Source organism: Poecilia latipinna, unplaced genomic scaffold (genome assembly GCF_001443285.1).
Source record: "Poecilia latipinna isolate Pla-1442-1.1 unplaced genomic scaffold, P_latipinna-1.0 Scaffold3151, whole genome shotgun sequence".
In the NCBI taxonomy this organism is placed as follows: Eukaryota; Metazoa; Chordata; class Actinopteri; order Cyprinodontiformes; family Poeciliidae; genus Poecilia; species Poecilia latipinna.
The window spans coordinates 40706-52752 of NW_015115767.1; the positions used below are offsets into that span (position 1 = coordinate 40706).

The window sequence follows — 12047 nt, forward strand, 5'->3', positions numbered from 1 at the left end:
GAACCGGGCGGTGTAGAACCGGGTGGTGTAGAACTAGATGGTGAAGAACCAGGTGGTGTAGAACCAGGTGGTGTAGAACCGGGTGGTGTAGAACCGGGTGCTGTAGAACCGGGTGGTGTAGAACCGGGTGGTGTAGAACCAGGTGGTGTAGAACTAGATGGTGTAGAACCAGGTGGTGTAGAACCCGGTGGTGTAGAACCGGGTGGTGTAGAACCGGGTGGTGTAGAACCAGGCGGTGTAGAACCGGGTGGTGTAGAACCGGGTGGTGTCTCTACCCTCCTGGTTCTAGTCAGATCTCCAGCTGCAGCTTCTGGTCTCAGTCTGACCTGCTGCAGGAATCAAACCACTAAATCCTGGATGAGTTTCTCTGGTCGGAGACTTTAGTCCTCTGGGCCTGAATGTTCTGATAGAAGAACCACTGAGGAACCGAAGGGTCGGGTCAGAGGTCAGAGGTCAGCCTGATCTCTAGTTTCTAATGATGTCAGTTTGTAATAACTGAAGCTGTTTTGTTTCTGTTCGGCTGGAGAACGTTGCTGCACATCCACCAGTCCCAGAGGATCGGCTGACCTCTGACCTCTGAGGCTCGTTACTGAAGAAGAATGTGCAGCTTGGTGACACCCTGATGCACATCTGCAGACCAACGCAGCGCAGCAGCAGAGCTTCACGGTTCTCTGCTGGAGCTGGAAGAGTCTTCATTTCAATCAGGATCAGCGAGAAGTATGATAACTAATAATAATAATAATAATGCAACAAGTTGTGAAGGATCACTTAAGTTTACATTCTAAAACATTAATCACTGGAACTGGAAGACATTTTAAATATCCAAAATAAACAAACAACAGAAAGAAATAAAATGAATTATAAAAATGATCCTTCAGAATAAGGTTCAGTTATGGAGCTGACTTTAGTTCATCATGTGATTTATTGATTTATTGCAAAAGATCAACAACAACGACCTGCAGTTAAAACAAGAACTAATTTCCTAACCCTCCTTAGGAACGCCGTGCCACATCAGGGTTAGCTGGGAGTTAGCTCAATGTTAGCTGGGCGCTAGCTGGGAGTTAGCTCAATGTTAGCTGGGCGCTAGCTGGGAGTTAGCTCAATATTAGCTGGGCGCTAGCTGAATGTTTCAGAAGTTGAATGTTTTTCAGCTCCTAGCAGATCAAAGTTCAATCTGAGAAGGAATCCTGTTAATCTGCAGCTCAGATTAAGATTAAGCAGGTCCAGTTTGCTGCAGCAGATTAAAACCAGAGAGACGATTCCCGACTCGGACTGCAGCGTGAGGCTAAACGTTGATGCTGAGCTTCATCAGGTTTCATTCTGGATCAGTTGGATCCCAAACTGCATGTAAGTTTAACTGTAACATTGTAAATTACTATCAAAATGTGTTTATTGACTGAGAAGTTTTTTGGAGTTTCATTTTTGAAATGCATTTTTTATTTTAATATTTGAAACATGTTGCTCTTGGTAATAATATTGGAACAAACAGTAAAACTGTAGCTGCAGATCCTTTAAACTGGTTTCTTCCAGTTTTTGCTCTAATCTTTTAACTCTTTGCACATCTGCTGTTATAAATATTTATAGTTTAGCATGAAACTTATTTTAATTTATGGTGTTAACTTCAGTTTTCATCCTCCATAACAAGCATGAATGAATATTCAGAGTTATCGCTCTAAATGCCAGTTTTATGTTTTCTGCTGCTGTTCTTGTTGCTTGGTAAAAATTTCCAGTAGAGGAAATATTATCTCCACTTTATGGAAACAATAAAACATGAATTTCTGAAGGGACTCAACATGTGGGAATAAAAAGCTGGAAGTATTTTAAATGCGTCATCTGAGCTTATGATGACAGATTTCTGGTCTAGATTCATCATTATTATTAATAATCATTCGTTCCAACAGAGCAGCCATGATGCATCTCACCACAGTTTGGATCAGAACCGGTTCTGGTTCACTAGAGCAGACGGAACAGAAACAGCTGCTTCATAAACTCAGAGTTTTACTTTGAAAGGTTCAATATGTGATTATTAAAAACCTCCATAATCAGAATCATTCAGGTTATTTCCGCAGCGTCAACATGAACCCGTCACACCGGAGACCTTCAGCGAGACTCATCCAGCGGATCGGATCGGAACCAACGGACCCACCTGGACCTGCTGCAACACAACGCCTCCAATGGGGCTGAGGGAACGCTGAACAGCATGGGAACTAAACGGGAGGGAACGCCGAACAGCATGGGAACTCCTTTAATCCAGTCCAGCTGGTTTTCGTCTCCGGTCACAGTCAGAACCAACCAGCCGGAGTAACTTTAGGAAAACTGGGATTTTATTGTTTATTGTTGCAGAATAGAATCTGTCACAAACACCAGAACAATCAGAAGATTAACTGACTAACCTCTCATGGCTAGCTAAGCTAACTCACTCACTCAATCTTTGGTTGCCTAGCAACAACTTGTTGAGTAACTGGCGCAGCAGCAGTTCCAGGTTTTGCCTCATAACTGATTAAAAATAAAAAAAACAGTGTGGGTCAACAGAACCAGAACCAGAACCAGGGTCAGTTCCTCTCTGCAGTAAGTAAAACAGCTTAGCAGCATCCACCAGAACCAATCCGTTATCTGCTTTACTGCTGCCATGGAGCCGGGTCACTGACCCAGAACCGGGTCATCAGTGTAAACAGAGTTCTGAGTAAACAAGCCGCCGGGTCAAAGGTCCAGAGGAGCATGGACTGCAAACTGGACCAAACAAAACCCGTCCAGTCAGGACTCTACTGCTAGTTCTCTCCATAGCCTAGCCTAGCATAGCATCGCAAAACCTAGCACAGCCTAGCCTAGCACAGCCTAGCCTAGCTTAGTGTTTCCTTCTGGAACCCAGCACATGGGTCCTGATGCAGGTTTGAATGTTTCTGCATCTTTGCAGAAAAAAATAAAAAAATCGAGAAAAAAATAAATAAAAAACAATCTGGGCCCAAATGTTGAGCAGCAGCTAGAGGGCTGATGAAGCTGAGGGTCCCGTCACGCTCCATCTGACGCACAAATATCATCAATCAATAAATGTTTTAACTTCTTTAAGGATTAAATTTATGTTTTGACTGTTTAATAATTAAATATCAGCATTAAAATCAGAAATATGGCAAAAATATCAACGGATTTTATGTGAATAGCACAACTCAGCTTCTCCTCTACAGATCCCATGCACATTACGACCAGCACCAGTCAACAGAACCAGGTCAGAACCCAGTCAGAACCTGCAGTGACTGAGCAGAATCTGCTGCCTTCGGGTCGGACCGGACCGGCTCGGTGTCCAGCTTACATAATCGCTCTGCGGAGGAATTACAAACAATCCTTCAGGACGGCGTATGACGAAACCAGCCGCGGATCAGAACCAGAGTCAAGAGCTCAGGATATAAACGGGTCAGAACCCAGATCAGTTCTGTAAAAATGACTAGAAACACATTTCTAACATTTAATTTAAGATATAAAAAAAGAAAACATGTTAAATACTGCTTAATATTTTCCAAAAACAAAACTTCATCATGGTTTGGTGTCAAAATGAGAACAGATTTTAAAATAACAGCTTGACTCAAATTCTGACCAAAAACTTAAGAATTCATAATTGAACTATAAACTTTATTATAAAAAAAATAAGTCCAATATCCAAAATCTGACTTTTGCGGTTAAAATTTTGTTCCAAATAAAATTCTGAATTGATCTTTACAACATGTTGAGCAGAAGCTGCAGAATTATTTCTCAAAATTAAAAAATAAAAAAAATATTAATTTTAGACATTCTCATGTTGAATCTTAGCGATCTCTGTCATTAATATGAATATTTCAGATAATATTCTCAAGTTCAATCTTTGTTGTTACAACTCAACTACAGAACAAGGTTGAAACTTTGACTTAACGTTATGGATCCACTGATATGCAAACGTGGGCTGATATCGCTATCCGATATTTATACTGAGGTTATGACCGATAAATATATTTTACTGATATTTATTCAGTTAAACACCCAATCACAAACAAGATGGAAATAAGCACTGGTTAATATCCAAGTTATACCTACTGGACCGATACCGATGTTACTGCCAATATATTGTGCATCCCTACTTAAAATATCAAAATTCTGTCTAAGAAAATACAAAAATAACTTGAAATTTACATAAAATCTGAGATTTTACCAAAACTTTAGTAACAAGTTTTAATAAGTTATTGGTGTTAAAGATCAACATTTTTATATCAAAACATAAAATTTTTTATTCAATGAAAGTGGAAGACATTCAAATTTAAAATTTGCAACTCAAAATTAGTGATGCATGATATATCAGCATCAACATCGTATCGGCTGATACTGATCCGATAAGTAAAACTGAGCTAATATTATCACACAATGTTGAAAGCTTAAGGAAATGTATGGAATATTATAACTACTGATTATCAGACACATTAATATCGACTCAAAATTTCAACATGGAGTATTTCTGCTAGAAATTAAAGCAAATTTCCTCAAACTTTAATACATTGTAAATTGCTGAACATCTAAAAAAATTGGGTATGAAAATCTGTTTCAAATTTTTCCATATGAAAAACATTTAATTTAAAAAGTGTTTTTACATTTATATTCTGTATAAAAAATTTAAATTCCTAGTTCGGTTCACTAAAAGTTTAGCTGAAATATTTTTTGTCTTTATTGCTTTACTGGGTCGATTTAAATTTTTTAACATTAAAAATTCAGAATTGTTGTTGAATATTTCTCATGTCAAAAAGTCAGAATTTGATCTGATTGTTGACGTTTGAAGGAAGAAAGTAGGAACTTCAACTGTGGCTCATTAAAAGAGCAAACGTTGCGTTTTAGCCCAGAGCGCGGACTGACAGGCTCACCTCATCTTTCTGCTCCTCTCCGCTCTCCTGCTGCTCCAAACTGCTCAGCTTCCTCTTGTTTTTATTCTCCGTCCTCTTCATCTCCTCCGCAGAGTAAAAACACCGTTTCTGTTAAAAACTCGGTAATCAGGGCGGTTCTGGTGCGGTGAACCCGGGTCGCATCAGTGACACCAGACCGCCGAAATAAAACTCATCTCCTCCGGGTTCAGAGCCGAGATTCTTCCCGTCAGGAGTCTCCTCCAGCCTGCCATGTCCGCTCAGCTGCCATACCGAGCCCGAACGTGGCTCCACATCTGGGGCGGGGAGCAGAAAGAGCAGCCGCCGGTATCTCCTTCAAGACAATACCCCGGGAAAGAACCGGACCGGGTTCACACGTGTAATCCAACGTTCGGGAGGTGAAAAACACATTCCCGCCCTCCGCTGCGACCCAGCCACCCGAACCTGTTAGATCGGTACTTAACCCGTTAATGGCTGGTGGATCCAGGGCAGCTAACGGAACAGCTAGTCGAGGTTCTGCTAACGACTACCTGCCCAAAAACGACCGGAACCTCGGGGATAAACCCGCCCGTTCCTAACGAACGGTGAAACCGTTTCTCGGCGGCTCCGGTTCAGGCGGTGTCTGTTCTCCGGGGAGGGTCTTCCATCCCCGGATAAACCCTGAGCTCAGCGCCGGGGACACCGGCTAATCTCTCTGTTGAGCTGTGGCGGTTCGGCTTGGTTCTGTCTGTTTCCTGACTCTGACACCGTCGGTCTTGCGGGTCAAAGCGACGTCAAGCGAACAGCAGCAATGAAGCCACTTCCGGTGCGTGCATACCAAAATAAAAGAGCCTGTCCACAAATTTGTTTCGGTTCTCTTTTATGTGGTACGTTTTTAAAGTGTAACTAAAAAGAATAAAAAATCGTATAATTTTGCAAGTTTCCATTGCTTTAGTACCTTAGTAATTATTATTTTTACTATTAAAAATAATGATATAGTAGTATTATAATATAGCAACAATAATGTAATATTAATAATATCAATGATTATTATTATTACTAGTAGTAATATTATTAGCTATAGCTACTTTAAGTTATCATTTTATAGTTGCAAAAAGGTCACAGAAGTAACTCAGTCATAAATGTACAGACATAAGAAATATTACCAAAACAACATGGCTTCTAAAAAATTGAAACTTTAAAAAAAGGGGGGAAATATTTTAAGATACAAATCTTAAAGCTACTTGTTAGCATTTAAAAACATTTAGATATGTTACTATATTTTTTAATTAAACAGAAAAACAAATCCATGAAAACAAACAAAACAGCATTACAAGAATATGTCTAAAATCTATTAAAAATAAATAAATAATACTAAATAGCAATCAAGCATAGTCAAACAGAAATGTGTTCTCCTGTTCTAAAACTCATCTAATGTTTAGTCATATGTCCACTAAATTCATTTCTCATAATTTTCTTTGCATACATTTTAAAAGTGAAAATAATCGTTTATGTTAATTATTTTTGTGTTTGTAAATCTGGACATGTCGCTCCTCTTTTCGTCCTTCCAGCAGCACCAGTGTCTAAATCTAAGTTTAATTTTTGTAATCAGTTATTCTGGAATATTCTGGTTCATTCAACGTTTGTAGAAATGAAGAGGAAAAAAAGATGAGGCGGAAACTAGAAACTGTTTTATTTTGGAGGGACGTCCAATCTGCTTCCTCTCTGCTGCTCAGCGTCACACAATCTCTGATAAATAAAAATGTAATAAATAAAATCTAAATCAAACAGAAACTTCTCGTGGAAATACGGAGACTGAAATATTATTACATTTATTCACATTTAACGAGTTTATCTCTGATTTGTCTGAACATTTTTATCTAACTCGTCGTTGCGGCTCACCGCTGTTTGCTGGGGTCTGCTGCCCCCTGCTGGCAGTTACACATAATTTCCTCCAGTGTCTGATCTTCCCTTTAATAAATGAAAATATTATTCGAAAAGCACTTTTTGTATTAACTGAAGCTACATTTATCTGATGTTAAAATCTGTTTGATGATCTGAAACATTTAAGATGGAGAAAAAAGTAAAAAAACAAATTAATTCTGACAGCAGTGTGTGGCTGTAAAACTGTCACAGAAAACAAGAGTCTGTAGTTTATTTCTACCATATATATTATTTTTATTGAAAAGATTATTTTTGTTTTTATCTCAAAACAGTTAAAGAGAACATGCATAAAAATCCAGCAGGTCAGCAGAAAAAGCGCTGCTGTTCCTCCGTTAGCTTTGGTTTCTGAACATCCCAAAGTTTATCCGATTAGCCGTTAGCTCTTTAAAACGGGTCACTTTGGACCCGACCTGCCGACCAACAGGCCGTCTGCTTTGGTTGGCCTTATTGCTCCATAAATACAACAGTGAAGGTTAATGCTGCTACGTCTCCTACTGAGCATTACAACCAGATCCTGACAGCAATAAATATGGGCACCTAAAACTGATTGTCAACAGCTTTGATCTTCTAAATAAGTTACTTTTTAAACTAGAAGAGGCGTCATGGCAACCACACAAGGCTCTTATTGCACAGTGACCCAAAAGTTGCATATTTCAGAGAAATTAACGAGGAGCTCATGCACCAAACTAAAAATAAACAGAAAAATACAGAAAATCCAGAATAACCAGGAAGAGTCTGAAACTACCGAAGAAAACTAAGACACCCAAAAATAAATCTGTCATCACCACGGCGTCCTGGAGGGACAGCGCCAAACACGGCTGGACCACCAACCAGGAGAACCATGTTGGAAATGATTGGACTATGCCGTCACTGAAGGCGTCACTTCTGCCGACTTCTGGTCAGGATCGGCGCCGCCACGAAGCAGGAAGCCATGAAGGATCGAGGCTCTGGGCCTGGAGCCTTGGGAACAGGAAACCTGACCTGCCTTCTCACACCGGCACTCTAAAACCCTGAAAAGGTCACATCAAGATCCTGGAAAGACCTTACCAAGACCTTGATCAGGGCTTGTCCGTCCCGGTTCTGGCTGATTTCTGGCCTTCATCCAGAGTGAAGGAATCCAGAGATGCTGCAGCTTCACAGCAGCATCTCTGGATGTTTCAGTGGAGAAAAGCTCAGACTTACACGAACAAGTATCTAAAATAATAATAATAATACTTTGTAGCTTGAGAAGGTGAAATCTTTAGAAGCAGAAACAAAAGAGCCATAAGTGACTTTTCTGTTGGTAAAGTTAGTTTTCTGTCTTACTGAGGATTTTACCAGTGACTGAACTACAAACAGGCGAAGGCCTTCAGTAACATCAGGGGGAATGGCTTCGTCTCCATCAGCACAAACTGGTTTTTATTCCAGGTTCAGAAACTTTGGACCTGTGAGGGTCCAGATTCTGGTTTCAATCTGCAGCTGTAAGTCGCACGTCTGGAGGAAGGACACTGGAGGTTCTGTCGGTCTCAGCCGTGGTCACTGAGGGCGGGTTCAGCCGGAGCAAGGAGCCGCGCCGCCAGACTGCAGGGGGCGCTGGTGAGCAGCCAGGCCCCAGGGTGTCAGGACGCTCCAACCAGCAGGGGAGCCGAGCTCAGTGGCGCCCCCTGGCTTTTCACCTGGAAGACACAGCAGGAGATGAAGGCAGGGTTCTGATCTTCAACTGGATCAGAGAGGATTCTGGATCCCAGTCAGACTGCAGGTTTGTTCAGGAAGGGAAAGTTATGGAAGCAGCATGCGGTCTAACAGAGGAACCGGGCGGACGGTACCTTTACTGGGCCGGAGGGGGGGGAGGGGACAGAGACAGAGGCTGGAAGGGAGCAGATCCTGAGTTTGTTCTCCTGGAGAAACTCAGCAAGACAACAGAAAAGGAACCAGCAGGAGAGACGTGAAGGGAACAGTTCTCATTCTGAACAGAAACCACTGAAATCGGAACCAGAGGCTCACCTGCAGGTTGGTCTTCGCTCTCCTCAGGACGTCCCGCGTTCTCGACACTGGAAACAAAACGGCAACTAGAGCATTAGCATCAACACAGATATAAAACCACTGACAGGCAACAGAGAGCAAATCCCAGAGCGGCCATTTTGGATCGCTTTGGCACTCATTAGCTTATGGTTAGCATCTTTATGCTAACAACACTGTATCACACATTAAAACTGATATTAGACATTTCTATGCAGAGCATAATTGTTAGCAGATGTAGGTTCAATATCTACTGTATCTCACTGTTCAGATGCACATTTAAAAATATAGCAAGAGATGCTAACAACTAGCATATCTGAGCTAATGATGCTCTCACTGTGTCACACCTTTCTTTAGATTAGAAAGTAGCATTCATAGAGTTGCATTAGCATTAGCATGCTAATGCAATGCTAATGCATTAGCATGCAAGAGTGTTAGTTTGCTACCTCTTTTCCACAATTAAACAAGTTTTTTGCAATTAGCTAATGCTAATGCATGCTAATGCATTAGCATTAGCATGCTAATGCAACTCTATGAATGCTACTGTGGATTCATTTTTCTCTTAAAGAAAAACGTTAATCCTGAAACAGTGATCATTGTTACAGAGGCTTAAAGGATATTTCTCAGCTTTCTGCTGTCATGGCTGCTTTACTCACGCTGGCTGACGATGAAATGCTCCATGCTGTCCTTGGTGAGGCTGGAGCTCTTCAGTCTCTCCATGGCATCTCTGAGAGCCTGGTCCCGCTCTGACAGCTTCATCCGGAGACAGACGACCTCGTCCCTCAGCAACTCGTCCCTCAGCGACTCGTCCTACACAACTCAGCAGCTCAGTTTGGATCTGCTTCATGTCAGCTGCTTTAAACATGCAGATGAGGTTTTTACCTGTCTGGCTTCCTCAGAGTCGGTCAGATCCGCCGTCCAGGTCGCCTGCAGCAGAGACTCCGCCTCCTGCAGGGTCCGCTTCAGCGTTTTGGAGTCCGACAGCAGGTTACTGACGCATCCTCGGTCCAAAGGCTGAAACAGCAAACAGCCTGGAGCTCAGCTGGGGTTGCTAGGTAACAGGCGGGGCTCAGCTGGGGTTGCTAGGTAACAGGCGGAGCTCAGCTGGGGTTGCTAGGTAACAGGCAGAGCTCAGCTGGGGTTGCTAGGTAACGGGTGGAACTCGGAAATATTGAGTTTGTTTTAGTTTATGATGCAATTTAAAGATTTACTGCTTATTATTGAAGGATTAGATTAACTTATTGCCTAAAAACAGCCGAGTGAGTTTTAGAAGCAGTAAAAACTCAAATGGAAGAATAAAAACATGAAAAGTACATTTTTCATCACAGTTCTCCTTTAACATCTGTGTGACCTCTGACCTGATGAAGCCTCTGCGAGGCGTTCAGGGAACAGAGAGCGGCCTCCATCTGAGCAGCCAGGGTGGCCCCTTCCAGGAGCTGCTGCTGCAGGGCCTGGAGGTCTCCAAGATGGCCGACGGCCTGGTGGCCTCCCTCGGGAGCGCCGCCCTGCTGGGCGCAGACAGCTGCAGGAAAACCAGGGAGAAATGAAGAGCTGCAGGCCTGAGATCTGTTACAGTCTGAACATCAGCCTGACCTGGATCAGCCGTCTGGGATGGAGGAAGCCGAGACGGAGCAGCAACGGGGCCGCTGTCTCTGATTGGGCCGCTGTCTCTGATTGGGCCGCTGTCTCTGACGGGCGGAGAAACGTCTTCACCTGCAGAACAGAAACATTTCCTGTCGGAAAACGCTGACAGGTTTGGCGTTTTCCTGATGAACTCCGGCGTGGAGACGAACTGACCGCTGAAGAGTCGCCTCCTGGCTGCAGGCTGGCTGCTCAGCTGCTGCTTCTGCTGGATGTGAAGCTCTCTGGGGTCAAAGGTCACTGGCAGAGCGCCATTAGCCACCTCATCTGCTCAGCAACACAAAGTGTAGGGAATCGGTCTGAACAGGGAGCCGATGTAAGCAGTAAATCAGATCATGTCCGATTCATCCTGTCTGTTTATGTTAGCTTAATGCTATTAGCATAAAATGCTAGTGAAGCTCCAACGCAGCGTTTGGTTCCAGATCAGTGATTATTCACACATTCTAGTTATAAATCAAAGATGACTCAAAATATCTAGAAAAATGAAATCCACTCATCTTCTTTCTCCAGTTACACATTTCCTGAAGTTATTTCTGATTAGAACTTCATTCTTTCCGTTTCTTGTTACTCTGGTCTGGACTATCAGTGAAAGAGACAAATTTAGCTCATAAAGAACTACTAAAACTAAAATCGAGGATTGGACGGGATGCTAAGGTGTTAATTCTGATTAATTAATTACACAGATTTTAACATTTAGCTTAAGTTTTACTACTTTTTAAATAATTCCAGTGGATGCATTTTTTAAAATAAAAAAGTCCTGGAACCTTTGTATTCACATGTTTCTGGTACGCTCCTGAATCTGACGGGAAAGCTACCTGCGCTAACAGCGATGGAGGACGAAGACGCTTCTCTGGGTTTAATGTCTGCTTTAAACCATCTGATTGGACCCTGGAAAAGACGACTGATGTGTTCAAGTTGTGCTAATGGGAGTTAGCCTGTCAGTGAAGCTATGCTAGCCTAACATAGCATCTCAATGCTAACATGTAGCAGCTAACGCTAATGTCAGCGTACAGTTACATTTTTAAAGAAGAATTTGTTAAAAGAAAACACAGACAACCTGAATATCAGATTAAAAACTATGAATATCTTTGTTGCTCTTCTGTCTCTTCAGTAATTTAGCAGTAAAAATAGTTTTTGAATTGAAAATGTTGCTTATTTTGTTGATGTATAGTTTCTGACTAAGATGTGATTAATTAATGACAGTCTCATCTCGTTCCATTTTCTGACTTAAAGTGCTGCCCCTGACCGCCTGACGCCTCGTTTTTCTTGCTTTTTGTTTCCAGTCCCACCTTCAGCACCGATGTTTTCATTTTGTTGTGTTTATGGAGCTTCGTGTTATTGTGGCTCATTTCAGGTCAGCTTGTCTGTTAAATGATCCTCAACCTGAAAAGTTTCAGAAACTCTGAGCTAAACATTTTAACCATTTGCATCCTGAACTAAACCTGAGACGTTTCTTCTTCACGTAGAAAAGAGACTCTGAGAAATTTATCTGGTTTCAGTCCAGATCTGAGTTTCTTCTGCATGATGAGAGGAGTGAGTCCTGGTTCTGGTTCTGGTTCCTACCTGGGTGTGTGTGTGTTCCTGGTTCCTACCTGGGTGTGTGTGTTCCTG

General features: G+C 42.1%; 2 protein-coding genes across 8 annotated transcripts in view; both read right to left on the bottom strand.

Moving 5' to 3' along the window:
• LOC106940265 (microtubule-associated serine/threonine-protein kinase 2-like) overlaps positions 1 to 5678 on the bottom strand; it is a 22854-nt gene extending 17176 nt beyond the window's left edge. Inside the window, exon 1 of one of the 2 annotated variants that reach the window (XM_015022957.1) lies at positions 4878 to 5678. In XM_015022957.1, the coding sequence (XP_014878443.1) occupies positions 4878 to 4958 (81 nt within the window). In that variant the 5' untranslated portion in view covers positions 4959 to 5678. The remainder of the gene's footprint in view (positions 1 to 4877) is intronic. The other variant, XM_015022956.1, reaches the window with a different exon arrangement.
• Positions 5679 to 7006: 1328 nt separating this feature from the next.
• Positions 7007 to 12047, bottom strand: part of LOC106940266 (myomegalin-like) — a 24951-nt gene continuing 19910 nt past the window's right edge. For 4 of the 6 annotated variants that reach the window (XM_015022961.1, XM_015022963.1, XM_015022958.1 and 1 more), the window contains 7 exons: positions 10389 to 10492; positions 10154 to 10317; positions 9678 to 9809; positions 9452 to 9605; positions 8781 to 8827; positions 8603 to 8674; positions 7007 to 8452 (listed from right to left, as the gene is read on the bottom strand). In XM_015022961.1, the coding sequence (XP_014878447.1) occupies positions 8396 to 8452; positions 8603 to 8674; positions 8781 to 8827; positions 9452 to 9605; positions 9678 to 9809; positions 10154 to 10317; positions 10389 to 10492 (730 nt within the window). In that variant the 3' untranslated portion in view covers positions 7007 to 8395. The remainder of the gene's footprint in view (positions 8453 to 8602; positions 8675 to 8780; positions 8828 to 9451; positions 9606 to 9677; positions 9810 to 10153; positions 10318 to 10388; positions 10493 to 12047) is intronic. The other 2 variants (XM_015022960.1, XM_015022962.1) reach the window with 2 other exon arrangements.